This window comes from Rosa rugosa, chromosome 3 (assembly GCF_958449725.1).
Source record: "Rosa rugosa chromosome 3, drRosRugo1.1, whole genome shotgun sequence".
In the NCBI taxonomy this organism is placed as follows: Eukaryota; Viridiplantae; Streptophyta; class Magnoliopsida; order Rosales; family Rosaceae; genus Rosa; species Rosa rugosa.
In genome coordinates this window covers 21,378,078-21,402,389 of record NC_084822.1, presented here as the reverse complement: position 1 = coordinate 21,402,389, position 24,312 = coordinate 21,378,078, and the positions used below count along the sequence as shown (strand labels likewise).

General features: G+C 38.0%; 2 protein-coding genes and 1 long non-coding RNA gene across 6 annotated transcripts; 2 read left to right on the top strand and 1 right to left on the bottom strand.

The window, feature by feature from the left end:
* Nucleotides 1-791: 791 nt before the first annotated feature.
* On the top strand, nt 792-10,629 carry LOC133737428 (glutamate receptor 2.8-like). Its single transcript, XM_062164980.1, has 6 exons — nt 792-1,124; nt 1,450-2,798; nt 3,952-4,264; nt 4,387-4,793; nt 4,897-5,442; nt 10,573-10,629. The coding sequence occupies exons 1-6, from the start codon at nt 851-853 to the stop codon at nt 10,627-10,629; spliced, it is 2,946 nt and encodes a 981-aa protein (XP_062020964.1). The 5' UTR covers nt 792-850.
* A 1,800-nt stretch (nt 10,630-12,429) lies between these two features.
* LOC133739704 (paired amphipathic helix protein Sin3-like 2) lies at nt 12,430-17,813 on the bottom strand. Of its 4 annotated transcripts, none has more exons than XM_062167493.1 (16): nt 17,689-17,813; nt 17,511-17,592; nt 16,999-17,142; nt 16,640-16,903; nt 16,284-16,547; nt 16,017-16,191; nt 15,827-15,925; nt 15,555-15,725; nt 15,160-15,457; nt 14,527-14,663; nt 14,229-14,304; nt 13,901-14,082; nt 13,728-13,820; nt 13,494-13,648; nt 13,084-13,211; nt 12,430-12,981 (listed from the first exon to the last, which is right to left on the bottom strand). In XM_062167493.1, the coding sequence occupies exons 1-16, from the start codon at nt 17,696-17,698 to the stop codon at nt 12,767-12,769; spliced, it is 2,493 nt and encodes an 830-aa protein (XP_062023477.1). In that variant the 5' UTR covers nt 17,699-17,813; the 3' UTR covers nt 12,430-12,766. The 4 variants fall into 4 exon arrangements, 3 of the variants coding, with proteins under 3 accessions (XP_062023477.1, XP_062023478.1, XP_062023479.1); XM_062167494.1 differs by having other exon boundaries at nt 16,999-17,277; nt 17,689-17,747; XM_062167495.1 differs by lacking the exon at nt 13,728-13,820.
* Nucleotides 17,814-21,387: 3,574 nt separating this feature from the next.
* On the top strand, nt 21,388-24,174 carry LOC133736368 (uncharacterized). Its single transcript, XR_009859522.1, has 4 exons — nt 21,388-21,769; nt 22,353-22,414; nt 23,479-23,564; nt 24,044-24,174. It is a non-coding gene; the product is annotated as an uncharacterized LOC133736368 (long non-coding RNA).
* Nucleotides 24,175-24,312: the final 138 nt, after the last annotated feature.

Genomic DNA, 24,312 nt, shown 5'->3' with positions numbered 1-24,312 from the left:
GCAGATATTTAAAACCTTGGGTCGGTCTTCAAATTTCGTATACCAAAATGCTCGGTTTAGAACTTTATTTATAGAAATTATTAGTGACCTTTAGTTAGTGTATTGTTTGCAAAAGTTTCCCATATTTAAAACCATGCGCTTTATTTAGCTGGAGTGGTAAGAGGGTGAAAATTATGCTAAGACTAGACTAAACCAGGAATTCAATTCCCTTTCAATCAGCCTTCATCAATGCGTAAGACTCAACTTTATAGCATTCATCAATTGTCGCGTGCATAAATAAATGATGGGACATTTTGGTAAGACTTGAAATCAAGATTGCCTCCGGTCAATATTCGTTTTTGCCGCCTTATTAAGACTTGAATTCTCGTTGACCTGACCAGCACCTTAATTAGTTTTACTTATTTTCTGAATCAATTTAATTCCTACTCTTTTTAAAAGGATTGTTTTTTGGTATATCCTTGTGATGATTACTGAAGCTTAATTAGAACCCTAGTTATTGGTCCAATAAAAAAATGAAAATTAGAACCCTAGTTTGTCTTGTACGATAGAGTATGAATTTGCATCCTTACGACCTGTTTTGCTTGCAATAGATTCCAGATCTGTGGAAAGTCAATTTCTTTTGATTGTGATTGTTTAGGTCCTTTTATAATTATCATAACATTGATCATTCCACTATAAAATATTATATATTCTGATAGTACCGTATGTGATAGATTGTTTACCATGTCAGAATTTTCAGACTATTCCACCACCACCAAGCCGGCCAATATATATTAACTAACTAATATGAATCATCAGTGTAGGTGATTCAAAAAGTTTAACCATCTAGCTTTCCAATTAGGATTCAAATATGCTCAAGAAACCCCGCAATCTTGTTCTTTCTGTCTTTTTTCTGTTTCTTTCTTCATGGATTTGCTTGGCCATGGCACAAAACAAAACCACTACTATAATACCAGTGAATGTAGGTGTTGTTCTTGATATAAATCAGGACTATGGGAAGATTTGGTTGAGTTGCATCAAACTGGCGCTCTCAGACTTCTATGCATCTCATGCTCACTACAAAACAAGGCTGGTCTTGAACATTAGGGACTCCGAGAACAACGTTGTACGAGCAGCTGATGCAGGTTCATTCTACTTAGCTCTATCTTCTAAGTGACCTGAATTTCATATTTCAGCTACTGATTGTATTAATATCTCTTGTTGTGAAGAACTTAATTTAAGTTAGGATCCCATATTGAGAAAATTCTAACGGTACACTAAGGCAAGTAGATTGATTCCATGTATTAGTAGACTAGTCTCGAACCACTGCATCTCTGTATCGAACTAAACTACTAGATGTATGGATATATTAATATACTATAGACGAACTCAACATGTCAATCTCTTTTTAATTTCCATAGATTATAATGTCTTTGTTATAATGATTTCCTCTTTTACATTGTGATGTAGCTCTAGATTTGATAAAGAATACACAAGTGGAAGCCATTTTAGGACCCGTGACATCGATGGATGCGAGCTTTGTTATTAATCTGGGCGACCAAGCTCAAGTGCCAATTATTTCATTTTCTGCATCAAGCCCATCTCTTACTTCACTCCGCAGCTCCTACTTTTTCCAAATTACACAGGTTGACTCATCCCAGGTGAATGCCATAAGTGCTATCGTTCACAATTTTGGATGGAGACAAGTTGTAGCCATCTATGTAGACACAGAATACGGGGAAGGAGTCATACCTTTTCTAACTGATGCATTGCAAGAGGTTGATGTTGGTGTCACCTATCGAAGTGCAATTTCCCCATTAGCCACCGATGATCAAATTCTTCAAGAACTATACAAGTTAATGACAATGCAAACTAGAGTCTTCATTGTGCATATGAATCCGAATCTAGGTTCTAGGCTCTTTGCCAAGGCAAAAGAGATTGGAATGATGAGTCAAGGATATGTCTGGATCATGACTAATGGGTTAGCCAATCGGTTAACATCGATGAATTCTACAGTCATAAATTCCATGCAAGGTGCACTAGGTGTGCAAACATACTTTGCTCAGACAATGGAGCTTGAAGAATTCAACTTCCGGTGGAAGCAACAATTCCTGCAAGACCATCCAACTCTCATTGATGCTGAATTGGATATCTTAGCACTATGGGCTTATGATGCAGCTTTCGCACTAGCCATGGCAATCGAAGAAGTGGGGATCACAAGTACTGTCGACTTATTCCGAAAGAAAAAATCCTCCTTCAATTTGATAGATCTTGAGAACATTGAGATTTCCAAGTATGGTACGGACCTCTGCCGAGCCCTTTCGATGACTAGATTTGAAGGCATGGCTGGAAATTTCTACATTGTTGATGGTCAACTTCAGTCATCAACCTTTCGTATAGTGAATATAAATGAGGATGGAGCAAGAGATATTGGATTTTGGACACCACAAAATGGACTCGTGAACAAATTGAATTCGGCAAACACAAGCACACTTTCAACTAATTCGAAGTCCAACCTTAAAGCTAGTGTTATATGGCCTGGAGATTCTCTCTCTTTTCCCAAGGGATGGGAGATCCCAACAAAAGGCAGAAAGTTGAGAATAGGAGTTCCTGTTAATGTCGGTGTTCCTGAGTTTGTTAAGGTCACAAAAGATCCAAGCACACATACAACTGAAGTCACAGGGTTTTCTATTGACGTCTTTAAGGCTGCAATAGAGGTATTGCCATATTCTCTTCCGTATGAGTTCATTCCCTTTGAAAATCCTACTGGCTCCATTGCCGCAACTTACAACGATTTGTGCTATCAAGTATATCTTGGGGTAAATTTCTTTTCTCTATAGTCGGCTATAGTGATCATATATTTATAAATGAACATTTGTCTAAAGGTACTACCAAATGATGTGGACATATATGTATACATATATCTTATTTATTAGTAATAAATGAAGTTTGAAATAAACTATTAATTTGAATAAATGAAGAACCAAAATTTGCCAACAAATTAATTAAGTATGCAATACTCGTTTCTAAATTAATAAGGGTCTTTCTAAATGTACCCAGCAAATTTCTATGTAGACCCAGCAAGTTTTTTACACCGAATAAAAAAATAGAATTTATAATTGTACTCAACAACTTTTCCAACAATACCCTTAGCAAAACTCACACCCAGCAAAAGTCATACCCAGCAAATCTCACACCCAGCAAAACTTGGATTATTTCCGCATCAATTTTTGATGTATAGGATCTAAGATAGAAAATGCAGTTAGAGAACTTAGATGTCATTCATTATTAAGAAGCATTAAATATACAAAGGTCAAAGAGCACCTCTTTATACTTTCTTATGACGATATTGGCTGCCTGATTCTTCCTTTCTTTCAAGCCTCAGGAACGTCAACTTCAAAAAGAGGAAGTTTCTGAATTTCTGCACAGAGGAAGTGCGTGCTCAAACTGTTGTTTTATTAATCAAAATGGACTTAAGAACAAGCAAACAATAGAGAATTTTCATCACCTTTGAGAGATCTGTCTTCTGTTTCATATTCATCCATCTTTATCATAAATTGATCCCAAAATGGAAATTGAACGGTAGGAATCTAGGGGTTTCTTCTCCATGAAATGTGGGAACTTTTTCACCTTCAATTCTTTTGGAACTACGACCTGTTACACAGAAGGTGAAGCATAGTATCAAAGCACAGCCAGTCACTTCAACATCAAAAATTGATGCGGAGATAATCCAAGTTTTGCTGGGTGTGAGATTTGCTAGGTATGACTTTTGCTGGGTGTGAGTTTTGCTAAGGGTATTGTTGGAAAAGTTGCTGAGTACAATTATAAATTCTATTTTTTTATTGAGGGTAAAAAACTTGCTGGGTCTAGATAGAAATTTACTGGGTACATTTAGAAAGTACAATAAAACTCTTAATTTGTTTGGCTCAGATTTTATGTACAATTATATATGCAAACATGTTCATTACACAGAACTTTGATGCCGTGGTGGGAGATGTAACAATCAGAGCAAATAGATCATTATACGTGGACTTTACAATGCCATACACAGAATCGGGCATAGTAATGGTTGTGCCAATCTTCGACACTTGGACCAACAATGCATGGGTATTCTTGAAACCTTTGACATGGGATCTATGGCTAACAACATCATGTTTCTTTGTTTTAATCGGTTTCGTGGTTTGGGTTCTTGAACATCGAATCAATGAAGATTTTCGTGGCCCTCCCTCACATCAAGTTGGCACTAGCGTCTGGTTCTCCTTCTCAACCATGGTGTTTTCACAAAGTAATTCTCCATCATTCTCTCTAATTTTAAATTACATACTAAAAGTTTGCGAGTCTATATGTTACTCATTCGTATTTTGTAATACTTGTACGTAATTGACCATTTACTTGTTCAATGTACAGGAGAGAGAGTGGTCAGCAACTTGGGAAGATTTGTGATGATAATATGGGTATTTGTTTTGTTAATACTGACACAAAGTTACACGGCTAGTCTAGCTTCACTATTAACAGTCCAACAACTTCAACCAACTGTTACCGATATAAAAGATCTTTTAAGGAAGGGAGAAAACGTGGGATATAGGAGTACTGCTTATACTTATGATCTATTGAAACAAGTAGGTTTTGGCGATTCCAAGCTTAAAGGCTTTACTACTGTTGAAGAAATTCAGGAAGCTCTTTCAAAAGGGAGCCCAAATGGTGGTATTTCTGCTTTTGTTGACGAAACCCCATACACGAAGCTTCTTGTAGCCAAATATTGTTTGAAATTTACCATGGTTGGACCTATCTTCAAAACTGTTGGGTTTGGCTTTGTAAGATCTCTCATTCTCTCGAGCTCCTTATATCTAAGGAATAAAAAAAAAACTTCTTTTTTATCTTGTTTTGTAATGTATTTGTTGGCGCGTTTTTGTATAGGTGTTCCCAAAACGTTCCCCTCTTGTACCTGACGTATCACAAGCAGTGCTAAACGTGACCGAAGGAGAGAAGATATTGAACATTGAAAACAAATGGTTCAATAAACAAGAAAGCAATTGTCAAGACTCTAGTACCCAACCAGTTTCCAGCAACAGTCTTGGGCTTGCCAGCTTTTGGGGTTTATTCTTGATTGTGGGGCTGGCTTCCATACTCGCACTCATCATCTTTATAGTTTGCTTTCTTTACGAGCATAGAAATATGATTCCCTCTGACTCGGGTGCCTCTAGATGGAGAAGGTTGCAGATCATGTTCGAAATCTTCAATCAAAAGGACCTTGACTCTCATACTTTTAAAACAAGTCGACAACGAGATTCAGTTCAAGCCCCAGTAAGTAACACCTTCGAAGTAGTCGACTACAATTCAAACCAGACAGAGATACATTCCGTATCTTTTGAAGAACAAGAAATACCATCAACTGATCAAGACTCGATAGAAGTAGCCACTGAGGTTGCTATTACAATTCAAGAAATCCAAGCAACTACTCTTGTATAAGTAGAAAAGAGTACTTTGATTTAGGGTTTTCAATGTATTAATTCTATTCATCCCACAAAGGGGTATATATTTGTGGATATAAAAGAGTAGTCTAACTCTAATAGGAAACAATCCTTCCTATAATTATAGGATAACCTAAATAAATAAGAATCCTAATTACATACAGATTTACAGTGATTCTACACTCCCCCTCAAGTTGGTGCATAGATATCTATCATGCCCAACTTGTCAACCGAGCTATCGAATATCTTCCTGGACACTCCTTTAGTAAGAACGTCAGCTAACTGCTCTTATGAGTTTACAAATGGAAAACGAATAACCTTTCTGACAAGATTTTCTTTAATAAAATGATGGTCAACCTCCACATGCTTTGTTCTATCATGCTAAACTGGATTATGTGCAATCTCAATGGCAGCTTTATTATCACAATGCAAATCCATGGGTTGTTTAAGCTTGTAACCTAGATCTTTCAGGACATTACGAATCCATAACATTTCACAGACTCCATGTGTCATACCTCGAAATTCAGCTTCTGCACTTGATCTGGCAACGACTTTCTGTTTCTTGCTACGCCAAGTGACAAGATTCCCTCCTACAAAAGTGAAGTACCCAAATGTAGAACGCCTGTCAGTTTTATCACCAGCCCAATCTGCATCTGTGTATCCAACAACTTCCAATTCATCCTTTTTCTCAAACAGTAACCCTTTACCCGGCGCCATCTTCAAGTACCTCAAAATCCGAAAGAATGCATCCATATGCTCTTCACTAGGACAATGCATAAACTGACTGACAACACTCACAGCATAAGCAATATCAGGTCTAGTATGTGAAAGATAAATCAACCTTCCTACAAGACGTTGATACCTTCCTTTATCAGTTGGAACTTGATCAGGATAAATAGCAAGTCTGTGATTCATCTCAATGGGTGTCTCGATTGGACTGCAGTCCAGCATCCCCGTTTCAGCAAGTAAGTCAAGAACATACTTCCTCTGTGACAATGAAATCCCCTTCTTGGACCTCGCAACTTCAATACCCAGAAAATACTTCAGTTGTCCCAGATCCTTCATTTCAAACTCCTTTGACAGATACTTTTGCAACTCATTCATCTCTTTCGGATCATCCCCTATAACAATCATGTCATCAACATACACAATAAGAGTTGTAATCTTGCCATTCTTGCGCTTGATAAACAAGGTATGGTCAGAATTGCTCTATTTGTATCCAAAAGCTCTCATGGACTTTGAAAATCTTCCAAACCAAGCTCTTGGAGACTGCTTCAGGCCATACAAAGATTTCCTCAACTTACACACCTTGCCAACTTCACTTGGGTAATTCTTAACACCTGGGGGCACATCCATGTACACTTCTTCCTCTAAATTCCCATTAAGAAACGCATTCTTCACATCAAACTGGTGCAATGGCCAATCTTTGTTTGCTGCAAGTGAGATTAGAATCCGGACAGTATTGATCTTTGCCACCGGTGCAAAAGTCTCTTCATAATCAATCTCATAGCGTTGTGTGTATCCCTTGGCAACCAACCTCACCTTGTATCTATCAATAGTTCCATTGGCATTAAGCTTCACAGTAAACACCCAACGACATCCTACAGTTTTCTTTCCAACCGGCATAGGTACTAACTCCCATGTTGCATTCTTCTAAAGAGCTTCCAATTCTTCATGCATCGCCCTTGCCCATTTTGGATCCGTCAATGCATCCTGCACGTTACTAGGAATAGATACAATAGATAATTGATCAACAACAAGTGCATGTGACCCGGAAATCCTATGGTTAGACATAAAGCTAGCTATAGGGTATTTAGCTTTAGCTTTGATATCTGGTTCATATTGTTTCTTAGGAATTCCCCTGGTAGCCCTTTGTGATTTCCTAGGTTCAACACTTTCTAACCCAGAAGACTCATTAAAATTTAGGGGTACCTAAGGTGGATCATTCTGAGCGAAATCTTCAGTTAGTGATGTAGAAGGGGAAATCGCTTGTGTGTGAGCTTCAGATATGTCTGGATTTTGATTCAAACTATCCAAACAGGTCGTCTCAGGAAACAATCGATCGTTTGCATCGTCTGCTTCTGCCTTAGTCTCTGCCTGTTGAAACAATCGATCGTTAGCTTCAAAGGATCGATCGTTTGTGTCGTCTGCTTCTGCCTTAGGAAACGATCGATCGTTAGACCCGAACGATCGAACGTTTTGTCCACTGGAAGTTTCCGTCTCTCGAAACGATCGATCGTCAGGGTCAAACGATCGATCGTTTTTGGCTGTTTCAAAATCTCTTCCTTCAAATCGTTCCTCCAAATTTTCCAAGTCTTCAAAGACATCAAAATCAACAATAGGACAAGGATTCCCTTCACAACCTCTCTCCCCCTGAAGGGAAGACTGAGAAGCTCCCCATGAGTAATATAGCTCAGATTCACGGAACGAGACATCAAGAGATAGATGTACTGTGTTGGTGAGCGGGTCATAACATCTGTAGCCCTTCTGAAACTCGGCATAACCCACAAAAATACACTTCTTTGCACGGGGATCAAGTTTGCTACGGTGTGGCTTTGGTATATGAACATAAGCTGTGCACCCAAACACTCGGGGCTCCAAATTAGGCATAGAGGGGATGGTCAAAAGTGTATGAAGCTTTTGACGCGGATTCTGAAACTCAATTACCCGTGAAGGAGTACGGTTGATGAGATATGATGCTGACTTCACTGCTTCTCCCCAATAGGACCGAGGTACATTCATGCCAGACAAGGAAGCTCAAACAACTTCCAGCAACTGCCTGTTCTTTCGTTCTGCCAAACCATTTTGTTAAGGAGCATAAGAGTTGGAGGTTTGATGACGAATCCCATGTGACCGGCAAAACTCAATCATAGGGCCATTCACAAACTCTCCACCATTGTCAGATTGAAACACTATGATGGATTGTTGATACTGAGTTGTCACCATTTTGTGAAATTCGGTAAACATCCCAAATACTTCACTCTTATTCTTCAGTAATGACACCCACGTCATGCGAGTGCAATCATCAATAAATGTGACTTAATATCGAGCTCCAGAAAGAGAAGGGATTTTTGCAGGACCCCAGACATCAGAGTGAATTTTCATAAAAGGAATACGACTTTTATTAAGACTTGGTGAATATGAAATACGGTGGCTTTTGGCCAGTTCACAAATATCACAATGGAAATCCAAATTACTGACAACCGAAAATAAATGAGGTTGCAGCTTCTTAAGATAACTAAAAGATAGATGACCTAAATGGCGATGCCATAACCATACAGCTTTCTTTGCATTCTCTACCCCATTAATCTGATTAGCTTGTCCCAAAAGATGCTTCTGGTTCTCTCCAGTCTCTGTCAGATCCAGGTAGTATAATTTTCCCCTTCTAACATCATAACCAAGAATCCGCCGAGTCAGAATGTCCTGAAACACACAGACAGATGGATAGAAGGTCACAATACATGCAAGTGCTAAAATAATTTGACCAACAGATAGGAGATTATAAGCTAGTGATGGAACAACTAGGACAGATTCAAGGGTTAAGGTATCAGATAAAGCAATAGAACCTTCTCCGGTGACCGGAGTTGGAGTACCATCAGCAGTAGAGACAACATTTTGAGGGGAATGTCTAAGGTTTTTCACAAGATTAGGGTCATTGGTCATATGATCAGATGCACCTGTATCAATTATCCATGTATTATTCAAAGTAACCTTACCCTTCATACCTGACTGCGCTACATTAGCGGAGGCATTTTCTAGATGCTCTTCCTCTATAGTAGCAATGGCCGCCTTGCCCAGATTCTTTCGCGGTTTCTTGGTGAAGTCCTACCAATCAGGGTAGCCAATCACTTCATAGCACCGCTCCTTGCTATGACCTAATTCCCCACAGATAACGCATTTTTTGTTTGCAAATGGATTTGGTTTACCTTGAGGACGGCGTGGAGAAAGACCTGAGAAGCCTGGAAGAGGACTCGGTTTGCGTTGAACAGCCATAACAGAAGATTCGGTAGGTACCGAACGCCCCATAGCTTGTTTCTCTGATTGCACCTTGCGAATGTAAGCATAGCTCTGCTCCAAGGAGAATTTAGGCTCCTTGCGCAGGATTTCTCCACGCACCTGATCATACTCTGGGTCAAGTCCACTCAAAAACATGTGAACACGCATCCGGGACATTGCTGAAGTTTCTTGAACTACAGCTGCAACATTATCATTTTGAGAGGCCACCCTTTGATCAATCTCCTAGAACATTGCCACTAACTCATTGTAGTAGGTCGGAATGGGCCGTCCATTCTGCTTTGCTTCAAAACACTTTTTGTTCAACTCAAAGATTCGGGTTTCATCAGAATCATCATAAAAGGTTTTCTCTATAGCTTCCCAAATATCTTTTGCAGTAGGAAGACGAATATACCGGTTCATAAGATAGGATTCCATGGAGTCAATAAGCCAACTTTTCACCTTTTCATTGTCCGTGGCCCAAGCTTCATACTCTGCAGAATTCATGGAGGGTTCAGCCTTTACTCCGATCAGATAACCAACCTTCCCTCGTGCTCCAATGCGCGTTCGCATAAGAGGAGCCTATATGGTGTAGTTGGATTCATTCAAGACAACACTTGTGGGGAAAGCAGAGTTGTCTTGTTGGGTGGTGTAGTGGTGATGGATGATTTGTGAGGATGGCACCATCGCCTTCTCGGGACTTGACTGTTCGCCTTCAATTTCAGGTCCGGCCATGGAGGAATTTGGGATTTTTTTTCAGGATTGGTTTTTCTAGGGTTTCAAAAAATTGGTGGTTTTGAACTTCAGGGATGGCTTGATTTTAATGGTGGTGGTACGCAGCGGTTTGTGGTGTGCTTTGGGATTCAAGATTCGAGATTCAAAGGATGCGGGCAAGTTCAAAGGATTGAACCTGCTTTGATACCAAGTAGAAAAGAGTTCTTCGATTTAGGGTTTTCAATGTATTAATTCTATTCATCCCACAAAGGGGTATATATACAAGGACATAAAAGAGTAGTCTAACTCTAACAGGAAACAATCCTTCCTATAATTACAGGATAACCTAAATAAATAAGAATCCTAATTACATACAGATTTATAGCGATTCTACAGTATAAACTATCTAAGGCAGACAATAATTTGTAATAGTATGCAAAACGTGCATGATTTTTCAAAGGAATTGAAGTAAACTGATTTGACTAACCAAGGTTTTTGGGTCCAAAGGAGCAAATGAACAAAATAGAGAATTATAAGACCTGTTTGTACCCAGTATTAGCATATATATCGGCCTATCACATGGTGGCCATTTGATGAATTGAAGAAATTGAGATAATTATTGGTAGTTTATTAATTACTTTTGATGATAATTATCTTAATTTGGAGGATAAGTGCTTCATGAAGAGATTTTATCTCTTTGATGTTGCTTGGATAGTATTTGCAACGATTAAGGAGTGCGCTTATGCATTGATTCGTTAAATTGGATAAGAAAGTGGGTTAAACGAGCTGCTAGGTTGTTATATTGATAAATGATTCACAAGACTTATACATGAAGTGAGACTTTGAACAAGGGATGTAAATGAAGCCACGGACATGCAACTTATATAATTAGCTAGCTTTCTTATTCATCTGGTGCTAAGGCCATCTCCAGTAGGAGAGAGCAATATTGGGGTGAGGGTTATAATTTTGCCCCCATAAATACTATTCTTTATTTTATTCATGAATAAGTGAACCATCTCTAGTAAGGCATGGCTAAATTTTAGCCCTTTGAAGTATTTTATGATTTTACATTATGATTTTCAATTTTTATGATTTTATTTTATTTTAATAATATTTTCATTTAGACTAAAATTAATTTTTGAAAAAAAGAAATACTTTTTAAGGGGTATACTTGGATAAGGTATTTATGTCATTGATAACTTTCATCCGATCTTGTATTTGGAGGATTGACATTGAAGCCATCAATTAATTTTTGCTCCACTTATTTCCAAATGTCGTTTCCCTTTTTGCCTAATCCCTTCGTAGAATTTTCAGAGACTTTCATATATGCAACACAAAGAGCTTCATATTCTTTTCTTGTACAATTCACACCTTTGAGAAAAGGAGTAGACATGCTTCAAATAAGTAGAAATGTTAAAAGAGAAGGTAGAAAGTGTGAGAAATTAGGAAGATAGAATGTGTATATATAGGTAAAATGGGGAAAAAATTATCGTCTTTTTTCTTGGTAATACTTAACGTTAGGAATACATATAAAAAGATTAAAAAAAAAAAAGACTAGTCAGCCCCATGCATGTGTTAATTAAGCTCTTGATTATATACCGTTGGATTACAACGGTTATTTATTATGAGCTCTTAGGATTTGTTTTTAAATACATGCAATCCATGCATTGCATCAGAAGCCAAGCATAATTGACATAATTGATGTTGGTTTTCTGTGGGTCTCACAAAAGTCAAAAGACCGCTGATATGGATATTTTTAGACCACCTTCCTTTAGACAGCCCTTTGGACTTTTTGTTATTGGAGCCCATAGTTTAGCAACTCAATATGGCCCTCTTATTAGAGACGGCCTAATTAAGTCAGTTAAAGAAGTCGTAGCCTACTTGGATAAATACAGAGAGTTTTTTAGTTCAAAAAGAGAAAGACTTCATCTCAGTTTGCTCGTCCAGCAATTTAACCTCCATATAAAGAAGCATTGACATAAAAATAAGAGGGGACGCACACAACCCCAATCAAAACTCCATTATTTTCTTAGCTCCAGATTAGTTTCAATGTTGTTCCTTAGTTGTTTGCTCTACTAATTTCAAGCCAATTTACTTTGTTTCCCTTGTAACCTAGTACGATTTCAATTATTTTCATTGCTACTTTTGGTGATAGTTGATAGTTTTATATTCCAGTTGTTTACTTTAAATCTTTAATGCCATTTATTTTATGCTCTTTACGTTATCGCTCAGTTACCTTATTGCTCTTTACTTTCCCAACCTTGGTCTTAGCTTACTGTCTTACCTTTTAGCTCTACATTTTACTCGTTTGCACAAGGAGTAGTTTGACATAATTGTTCAGTTACCAATCACCATTCGTGACCCATCCATTGAATAACCCAAAAGTCATTGTCCCCAAGGCATCAAACCCTTAGCCAGGATTTGTTCCTTCCTCGGCTTTCAATCGCTCGCGCTCGCACACTACATCTACAATTGCACACTTGGCCTCTCGGCCATGTGCTGGCACCCCGCGCAAGTCACTCATCAAAAATGACCCCGTTTGTTCCTAGTCCCTTGGCTATCTCGGCCAAAACGTTTTTTACAAGCAATAAGGCCTGAACCTAAGAGAATCAAGCACAGTGATCAAGTGATTTGTCATGGTTCTTAGCATATATATCAGCCCAAACCTTGTTGAAATCCGCTCTACACCTTGTCCATTCCTCTTGTTTCTGTTTCAGGCGGGTTAATATGACAGGCAGAGCGGTCGTTGGACTTTTCCGCAGTATGTCCACCACATTAAGACCATGGTCACCATATAAACGTTCAATGCACCTCAAGTTTTGAGCTACAATAGAGTATAAAATAAAATAAAAACCAGCGCCCATGAATACCAAAATTATATGCGCTCAACATTTAAGGAATTATAGAACAGCTTAGAGACACAAACCAGTAAAGTGGTCTTCAATATGAATTTGAGTTTCCATACTGAGTTTATTTTCATTCATGCTGTTCGACAGTTCCTCTGCTCGCTTAGAAGTTGAGCTCATTGACTCCAACAGCATATCTAGCTCAAACCTAAAATTTCCAAACATCAAATCCAAGATGAGTTTCCATACGAGAGAGAACATGCCACCATTATCAAGTTGGCGATACATAAAATGAGCTATAAAAAATATATATTACAAAATCAAAACAGATTTACATCAATGTGTAATAGAAATTGTATGCAAGCTCATCATCGTGAAAATATATATACTAAAAGGTTGAGCATGAAAGGTTACAAATTCACTTGTACTTTATCACCGTATATTGTGAAATCCAAAAATTTTAACAAAAACAGACATATACCAAAATTACCTATCATCTTCACAACGGCAAAGACTTTCTTCATACTGATTTCTGCGCTTATGTTTAACAGAGTTATCTTCACTTCTTGAAGTCACAGATACCCAATGGTCATTCAAGACCTGAGCAGCAACTTCTGATCTCTGGCTTTCTGAAGGTATTGGATACTGCAAAGTGACAAGCACCAATGAGTTGCCCACCAAAGATATGATATATAATCCTATATGAAATATAACCAAGTCATACATCTTCTGGAAGACCTGATTTCACAGATACCCAATGGTCATTCAAAACCTGAGCAGCAAGTTCTGATCTCAGGCTTGCTGAGGGTATTGGATACTGCAAAATGACAAGCACCAATGAGTTGCCCACCAAAGATTTGATATATAATCCTATATGAAAATACAACTAAGTCATACATCTTCCGGAAGAAGGCGATAGCTTGGAGTACTACGTTCACAGTTAGAGAGGTCAAGCTCTTGAATAGATTTTGTCCAATACTTCCCCCTGTATCTTTCCTTTTCTTTCACTCCCTCCATTTTACGCTTTGGCTCTTTGTCCTTCACTGATCGCAATACATGACCATCACTACTCAGAGATTCTGCAATGAACATTTTAGCCATTAAGGTTCTCAGATTACCGAAGAAACAGAACGTCCTAATAAATCACATGGCAACTCATATATGCCATTTAGAAAATGCCATTACATAGAAAACCACTTCTATGTAATGGTATTTTGAAAGTTACCAATATTCTCACAGCGCTCCAAGGAATCATTAAATTCCTCCATAAGATCTGGATATTTTCCCAATAAATCAGTCACCTGAGATGAGCAGGGGTTTACCCCACCAAAAAAAAAAAAATGCCAGCAACAACAACAACAACAACTTAAAATCGAAGCAATATATCATCACGGATAATATTTTCTTTGGCTAAAAGACAGTGCTGTATCAAAATAGATCAGGGATAGTGTGATCAAAGTGTAAGCAGATGATGTGTGACTTTAGAAGCATCAAGCTATTGGGTATAGCATAGTAGCACATACCAAATTTTGTAAATCATTCCTTGTAATAATCCCATTGCTATAACTGCGGAGGCACTTCAAAAATTCCTGGTAGTCATCTTGGCTGCACAAACGCTCATTAACTTTCTCACAGAAACCGAATTCCTGGCTGTACTTGCCTGACATAAAACAAGAGACCACCATAAGCACAGTTTCTTTATGAAAAGATGCTAAAATTGTTAGAACTTTTAAAAACCGCCACCTGATGGTGCACTGAGATTTAATAAAAGTAAGCAAACAAGGAACATCAACTTGCCATTTGAAAAATTTCTGCTCTTACCAACACAAAACGGGAAAATAAAAGCTTGTCCTGGTTTATGAACAAATATTCAAACAAGCAGACAATCCTATTGAAGAACTTTCAGACCAAGCATCAGTTCCACATTTTAGGCATCTTTTTCCCAGCGGAATTTTTCTTGCACCCAAAAAAAAACAAATAACGTGCATTTTGTTTTTGAACTTTTGTAGACATTCATCGTACAATAATCATCAAGAACACACCTCGTCTAACCTATAATATGTCAACAACTAACAAACAAAAAATGCAACAAATTTTAGAAAATGTTTGTCAATTACTGAATGCAAACATTTGTGTAGCATGACCTACTCACTCACTCTTCAAGGTGTCTTTGTCATCATTAGGAGTAAAGTTAGCATTCAATCCAAAACCTTCAACATTCCTGGAAGATTTTATTTTCTCTGGAAAACGCTGCAAGTTGTAGTCTCTGTTGTTATCAGTCTCCAGTTCTCTATCTTCATGGTCATGATTTCTCCTATCCCTATTCTCCATCTCAGAAAAACGCTTTCTCTGCTCCTTCAGTACTTTCATCATTCCGTTGTCATCATCCAGCTCAGGACGATCAACACTAATATCATGATCACCATGAGAAGTAATCTTATCCAGCCTATGTTGCTGTAAAAAGAAGCCAGCAAACCATTAAAAATGACTACCATTAAAAATGACTAAGTAAAACAGAAACAGAAAATAAGATAAAGTACAATGTAATTACCGTGCCAATAGGCATTGGAGTGGGTATAGCAGAGCTCTGCTTATTAAAACAGAGATATGCAATGCAACCATATTGCCCCTGATTAGTTGAAGTTGTTGCTGACATATCTGGTGGTAAAAATCCAGTGAACTCATCCAGCAAATCTGGTTGGTCATCAAATAGAGAAGCAACCTGAAAGTTCACATAAACTACTAAGAACATGGGGAGGAATATTTCCACGCGTCAAAAAGAATAGGGCAATGACTCAGCACCATTAAACAATCAAATTTTACCTCCTGGTAAACCTCATTTACGTCCTTGTGCTCCTTTACATACATATTCACTATGTTGACGAATGACTTGTATACCCGCTCATCATTTTGGAAACGTTTCTGCAGGACAGATATCCCTCAATCAAACAGTAAGTAATAAATCTTAGTAGGTGATTTAGGGAAAGAGAGAAACACCATACTATATATTCACCTTCATCTTGTTTAAAAAACTGATAGCTTGTCCGGACTTAACTGTCCTTATTGGTTCCACTTTCCGAACAATTATCTCCAAACCCTTTGGCAAGAAGGTATTAAACCCCAAAAGTAACTTGGTATGCCCTTTAAACAATTCCATTACTCTTGCAATGACACCTACCATGTCATTTCTGAAAGAGACGGTAATATTAGCAAAACTCCATCAGCAGCTAAATCACCAAGCTATCTATTACAACGGAACAAATTACGGGTATGGTGTTACCTTTCAGGCTTCAAAAGGAAATCCTTCAAGACCTCAAGAAACATATTATACTTTTCTCTTTGGTCTTGAAACGTGTCCTCCACTTCTTTGATGTATGTACGAGCATCATTCATCGACAATTTCTGTGAAGCTGTCTTTATTGGTTCCACTTCCTCAAGAGTTATCTCAAAACCCTTTGGCAAGAAGGTATTAAACCCCAAAAGTAACTTGGTATGCCCTTTAAACAATTCCCTTACTCTTGCAATGACACCTACCAAGTCATTTCTGAAAGAGACGGTAATATTAGCAAAAATCCATCAGCAGCTAAATCACCAAGCTATCTATTACAACGGAACAAGTTACGGGTATAGTGTTACCTTTGAGGCTTCAAGAGGAAATCCTTCAAGACCTCAAGAAACATATTATACTTCTCTCTTTGGTTTTGGAACGTGTCCTCCACTTCTTTGATGTATGTACGAGCATCATTCATCGACAATTTCTGTGAAGCTGTCTTTATTGGTTCCACTTCCTCAAGAGTTATCTCAAAACCCTTTGGCAAGAAGGTATTAAACCCCAAAAGTAACTTGGTATGCCCTTTAAACAATTCCCTTACTCTTGCAATGACACCTACCATGTCAGTTCTGAAAGAGACAGTAATATTAGCAAAAAAATCCATCAGCAGCTAAATCACCAAGCTATCTATTACAAACGGAACAAATTACCGGTATAGTGTTACCTTTGAGGCTTGAAGGGGAAATCCTTCAAGATCTCAAGAAACATATTATACTTTTCTCTTTGGTCTTGAAATGCGTCCTCCACTTCTTTGATGTATGTAAGAGCATCATTCATCGGCAATTTCTGTGAGGCACCTACTCCAACGCTAGCAACAACATAATCGCCGAAATACATGGCACATCAAAAATGTCAATGCAGTTATATCTGTACATAGAACTTCTTCCTATAGTGCATATGCTACCAACATGCTCTTGATAATTATTTGCTCAAGGCTAATCGCCTACAACAACACAAACATAATGAACTCTGAGAAGAAAAAGGATAAAACCGATGGAAGATTAACTCTCTTTTTCTTCGGTACAGGAACATTAACACTCTCTCTCTGACCAAAATAAGCTAATGATCAACGTCATCAAACCACAAAACCAAGCATGAACCCAAACAATTCAACACTTCAAAAATCATGCAATAGAGCACAAAAAGAGAGAGAGAGAGAGAGAGATTGAGACTCACGAGTCACCGCGCGAAGAAGCAAGCGGCAATGATTGAAAAGAAGCGAACGCTTCGTCTGTTATTCTCTTCATTCTCTTCATCCCTACCAAACCACCAAAACACAGACTCAAATCACAACAATTAAACCAAAACAACTAAGAAGCCATTTTTCTGCAAATGAATTGTTCAAAATAGTTACTTTCTTCCATTTTACTGCTCACAGATCTCTTCCCGGTAACAAAATTAACTCTAATCGCTCACACGGAGAAGAAGAAGAAGAAGAAGAACAGAATTTTTTTGGAGGCCGAGAGGAGGAGAGCTCAAGTTAACTATTTAACTATTGAAAAAGTGTTGGGTAGGGGCTGCCACGTGGTGCGGCCGTGCGGCCCTCCAATCAAAATTATCAAACTTTTCTCTCTTTTCCGAAACTGCCCCTGATTTTTAATATGCAATACCTAAAATACCCCCCTACTTGGGGTATGATTGGCCCGCCCCACTGCCACGTGGTGCGGGTGCCGTACGTAAGACCTTCTCTTAACTATTTGTACAGGTAAATATCTAAACACACCCAACAAAATAAATTTTGAGTAGGGAAAATAGGGTTATTTCCCGTATACTCAGAAATCTTTAGTATTTTGCCAATTTGTACCAACAAGTTTGTATTGTGCCCATTTACACAAATCTTAAAGGAAAAGACTCATAAGGGTAGTCATTTCTAAAGTAGTGTCTAATGTATCATATGCTGACTTTTAGGTCCAAAATCTACTTTTTCTTAGAAAAACTTGTTCAATATTTTGAGAAAAACAAAACTAACCTTCAACATGCCCAAGTTTTTCACCTAACGGTTACTTTAACAGGCGGAATCACTGCTGCTAGTTTCTATCATAAGCTGAGGCAAATCTTTCTTAGAAACATAAAATCTAGACTTAGAGGTAGTACATGAATTAGGCTTAAACAATAATAACAAAATAACATGAAAAGTTTGAAAAACTGACGAGGTGGATGAGAAATCTGAATTTATTTATTCAAACATAACTACAAGCTAGAAATTCAGAGCCTCATTCTTAGGTAAACAGCTAAAAAGTTGTTTAGCTATCCATGAGAATGATTACAGATACTTACTTGAGAATGAAAGCACACTACTCCACACTAAACAGGAAGGAAAGAGCACACTGCTACTATGGCTTTCTTACTTCTTGAGAGAAAATGATTCTGCTCAATTTTCTGATGCCTTACACACTGAACTTAAGGCTCCTTTTATAAGAAGCGGAACTCAAACTGGAATTCAAAACATAAAAATGTACAGGACAGCTCCATTATTTTCTGCTTTCTTGAGTGCTCCGGAGATTGAGGTCGATTGAAGAAAAGTAAATTCCTTTAGGTGAAATGTTTTTCCACCTTCTTCTTTTTGAAAAGCAAAAAGCATCTTTAGAAAAAGCCAAAGTTGCTTTCGGTGTGGTTTTACACCTGCTGCTTCACATGTTTTCATCTGGTTCAGAATTGTGGCATAGCAAAAAAGAGCTGTTTTCCATCCTAGCTTTAGTTCTGTTTTCTTCCACGTCTATATCTTCGTACATCTTATAGTGGTTGTCGTTTTCAATTTTTTCGATCCACTGAAAACAAGCTAACGTGGAGTCTATCTCTTTTCTCTTAAGAGATAGGAAAAGGTCACGGCTAATAACCTCAGGATGATCGTATGCAGTAACAATAATTTTTTCTCTTGCTGCCAGGAATGTATTTTCTACATCTTCTTCGATGATCTTTTTGATATATTCTAATGACATGGCCTTCATCCAAGGAATTTGGTTGGCCATTGTATCCAACACATGCAGGGTGAAGATACTTCCCTTGAATGATTCTCACATAATGGTATGGAGAAATATAATCAACCTCCCCATTGTTCTTCTGAATTCACTCTGGTGGAGTAGATCTAAACTTTAATCTGAGGATGCAGTCATTTTTTCTGACGTTCTTGACTGTGTTGACTATGAGGGGTGGCAGTCCCTTGAGATCATCATTTGTTTTGGTCCAGAGATTGTGGATAAAACCATTTTCAACAAGCCAAAGCTTGTGTTCTTGAGGATGTTTACTCTGAACATTGACCACATATCTTCCAACATAAGGTCCAGGGACAGTGAAGAGAGTTGGAGGCAGACATGAGTCAGAATTCTTACTTCCAATAAGATTATGAAAGTCAAACCATTCGGATTCTTTTAGTACTAAAACAGGAATTTTAGCACTCTCAGGATCTTCAAGATACTAGATTTTCTCATTCTGGACAGCATTCTGCTGTGTATTTTCATAAACTTCTTCGAACTGTGGTCTGGCATTTTCATGGAGTTCTTCAGCTAAGCAAACAAAGTTGGGAACATGAGACCACTGTTTCTTTCTTGAAAAGCATATAAAAGGTTATCTAGAATAGCTTTCTGGTGATATGCTAATCTCCTGCCAGTTCTGAACACAGGTTCTTCAAAGGTTTTCAATTCATAATTTAAAACATTTATTACTCCAGATAGAGTTGGTTTGCTTTTTGGCAAAGCAACAACCTTCAATGGTCTTGATGAGCCTTTACCGTCTGCCGTTTGAGACGGGCTAGCCAATCATTTACTCTACGATTGATCAGTTGTGGCTAGTCCTTTTGGACTTAGTAAGAATCTTTTGAGGATTTTTTCTTTTGATTCCTCAGTATTTTCAGGTTCTTTCCCAGTTCTTCTGTTTCTGGGATTGCAACCTTCGTCGTCATTTCTTCGGCTGAACATTGTCATTCCTCTAGTTAAGGCATCTGGAAGATAGTTCTTGTTTCCTGCAATTAATTCAACATTATAATCATATTGGTTAAGAAATAATTGCCAATTTGCTAATCTTCCTCTGTCAGCAGCTTTATCAAATTTAAAATTTTTAAAATTCTTTACCCTAGCACAATTGGTGCGTACAGTAAAGGGTTTTCCAAGAAAAGCTGGAGAATTTAAAATTGTTTTCTTGACAGCTAAAATTTCTTTTTCCCCTGTTGGATAATTTTGTTCTGCAGGGCTGAACTTGCCACTACAAAATTTGCAGATCTTTTCAATGTTAGTTCCAGGCGTTTTTGCCAGAACAACACCGGACCAGTAATTATCACTAGCATCTGTTTGGAGAATGATTTCATCATTTTCCTCTGGTTGTTGGAGAGGAGTGAGATTTTTGCAGAGAGCTTTTACCTGCTTCACAATTTTTTCATCATCTTCTGTAAAGTTCCATTTTCTTTTTGAACTTGTTTTAGGAGATCACATTGCTGTTAGTCCTGAGATTTTGGGAATGAAATCTCTCCCATAATTAATGACTCCTAAGAATCTTTCTAGACTCTTAGCATCAGGAATTCTGTCTGGGAATTTCCAGATTTTCTCAAGGATGTGGGGTTGGAGTTTTATCACTCCATTCTTGATGTTTATTCCAAGGAAATCAACTTCATCTAGGATAAAGAAGATTTTCTTTTCTCCTAGGATGATTCCATGCTGAACTATCAGCTTTACAACCTCAAAGAGGTGTTTCATGTGTTCTTCTCTGTTTTTGGAGAAGACCAGGATGTCATCAATATAGACGACACAGAATTCAGCAACATGTTTGAAGATGTCATCCATCTTTCTTTTGAAGATTGAAGGGGCTTGTTTTAGGCCAAAGGGCATTACTAACTATTCGTAATGACCTTGTGGTGTTCCGAATGCAGTGAGGGGAACACTATCTGGATGCATCTTATAACGTCCCGAACCTGAATTTACCGATTTATTAGTCATTTGGACGGTAAACGATCCTTACTTTCACTTTTACTGTCGTTTTGATACTTTTAGTGGTCCTAAAAGATGACTTTTTCTTCGGGTCAGAATTTGAGGAAACTTTCTTCATGAAAATCGTAGAGGACATTAAACGGAGCGCGTGCATATGTGGTGCGTAAAAATCGGAGTTCGTATGCCAAAGTTATGGGTATTTTCGTGTGAGAGGTATTTTGGTCATTTCATCACACCTTAATTATAAGGGGCTGATCAGCCCCATTTCCAGCCATTCTCCCCATCCCTTACGACAGAAACCAGAAAGAAAAAGAGAGAGAGAGAGAGAGAGAGAGAGAGAGAGAGAGAGAGAGAGAGAGAGAGAGAGAGAGAGAGAGAGAGAGAGAGAGAGAGAGAGAGAGAGAGAGAGAGAGAGAGAGAGAGAGAGAGAGAGAGAGAGAGAGAGAGAGAGAGAGAGAGAGAGAGAGAGAGAGAGAGATCTTCCGGTGCCGATTCCGGCAATTTCCGGCAGCAAAAATGGTATCAATCTCTTCCTTACCTCATGGGTTTTCTTTTAAGTATAATATTGCATAGATTTATTGGAGGATTTTTGAGATTGAAATCCGGCCACTATTCACAAATTGGGGTTTACTGTTTTCTTAATTGTTGAGGCAGCTCTAGTTGTTTTCTGAACTTGGTGTAGTTGAGAAAAATGCTAGGGGGGTTGAGATGAAGCTGCTGCCAAAATTTGGTGACCATCGGAGGAGTTGACCGCGCGCGTGAACAGTGTTGGCGTTTAAAACAGAATTTAAATTCTATTTTTTTTAGCTAGTTAAATCCTATAATTTTGTAGAGATTGAATATGTGAATTTGGTTGGAATTGGAGAAGTTTTTAATCGATTATGAATTTCTGAAAATTTAGGATTTCGATTATCGATTTACGAGAATCCGACCGTCGGATATCTCTCGGTTCTGACTTGGAACCCTTAAGATAACGAATTGATATTAGAGGTAAAATTTGGGTTGAATCCGAGAAGAAATGGAGAGATGATTTATGAGGATTTGATTTTGGGAATCGTATTTAATTGTTGAATAGTTATTCACGGAAAATAATTGTGTACAGGGCGACGTACCGAGTTATTGCTCGACGAAGGAATTCGTATGCGTGATCGCCTGAATAGTACAGTGAGTGGACTTTTATTTTTAAAGAATGATGCATGCATTTATGTTTCCCGAAATAATAATTTATTTATCATTTTATTATCGAGCATAATATTTTGCCTTGGATTATAATTTTGGCATTGTTTTTCCATATGAATTTCATATACGAATCTATTATGCTCAGATTTGGATTTTATGATTTGTTTTCGGAATATGATTAAATTTTCGGAGATTAATTATAATTTATTTTCAATTATGATTCGGGAATGGATTTTGAGCCTTTGATAAGTATCTCCGATATATGGCTTTTATTTGAAATCATGATTTAAGTGATTTTCGACGAATTACTTTCCGAGGTGATTTCCGGAATTTATTAATATACTTTATTCGTCGATATTGAGATTTTTTGGAATATTTTTCGAAAATGGGATTTTCGATTGATTTATTTTATCGATTATTTCTCGCCTAATGGTTTATGAATTCTAGAATATTTTGGCGTGCGGGGCCACGTCATTGGAGAATATATTTTCTTGAGATTTTCCGAGTATGGATGGGATTCATACTCGTGTTTTGTTGCGAGGTTGGGGAAACCTTACTGATTTACTGGTTTTCGATTGTTTTTCCTCACCATACTCGGGTCATTCGATTAGGTCTCCTCCTCACTTACTTTGTGTTTGTGAGTGGCAGTCGAGGTGATTTATTCTCCTCCTCACGTGAGTGGTAGTCGAGGTTATTAGTTCTCTTCCTCACACAATCTATGTGTGGGTGGCAGTCGAGGGTAGGTAGAGCCTAAGGGGCTCCTTTACCCGTATGGTGATATCTCTTCCCCATATCCTATTATTACTTGACTAGCGGGGCCTAGTCCGATATCTCTTAACCAGCGGGGCTGGTATGTTTTCACGAGATTTTGAGTTTAAAGAAATATGTTTTATAAACGTTGCATGCATCGAGGTTTTATAAATTTAAATAAGTGGGAGAGTATTCAAGTTTGCTTCATTTAAATCATCTTAATTATTTATTTTTGTCCACTCACACTAACATGTTTTTTTTTATACTTTCCCCTGGGCCCTTCGGTTTCAAATGCCCAGTTTGCAGGCGAAATTAGTTGAGGTCGGGCGTACATAGAATTGAGGCATAGTCAACAGCATGGCTTCCGCGTTTGCCCTTGAATTAGGTTTTTCTTGTTTACCTTTCTATTAGAATTGCTCTGATTACCTGTGGGATTAATGTTATTCAAGTTGCGTTTTGGTGTTATGTGAATTGGACGATATTGTGATTTGGGGAGCAGGGTGGCTCCAGGAGAATAAGGATGAGTGATTTAGAAGTGTAAATTTCCTTTCTACAGGTTTTGGGTAGTCCATTTTAGGGGAAGTTCTGCCAAATTTTTGGAAGAATTTCTTCTAAGGTGGACCCCGCAGGGCCACTTCGGATTTCAGGATGAAATTCGGGGGTGGGTCCTGTCACATCTTGACTTGCCAAAAACCCGACTTTGCATCGAATTTTGAAAAGACTTTAGCTCCTCTGAGCTGGTTGATCAGTACTCGTACTTGAGCAATTTGATAGCCGTCTTTAACTGTCTTCTTATTGACATCTATGTAGTCAATTACCATTCTAGTTTTTTCTCTAACATTTTCTACATGATTTCTCACGTAGAATGTTGGAGCATGATGAGGGCTAGTGGATGGTAGAATTAATCTCTTGTTCAGGAGATCTTCAATATCTTTTCTGAATTCTTTTTTATGTTCCTCTTTATATTGAGCAATGGCTTTGACATGGCATATAACATTCATATCATGTAATCTTAATTCACAGACCACTGGGTCTTTTTCCCAAAATTTCTGAGGATCGATATCTATATTTTGTTCGAGCATTTTCTTGATTTTATCAAGAGTATGAATTTTCTGAGACTCAAGCTTATTCTG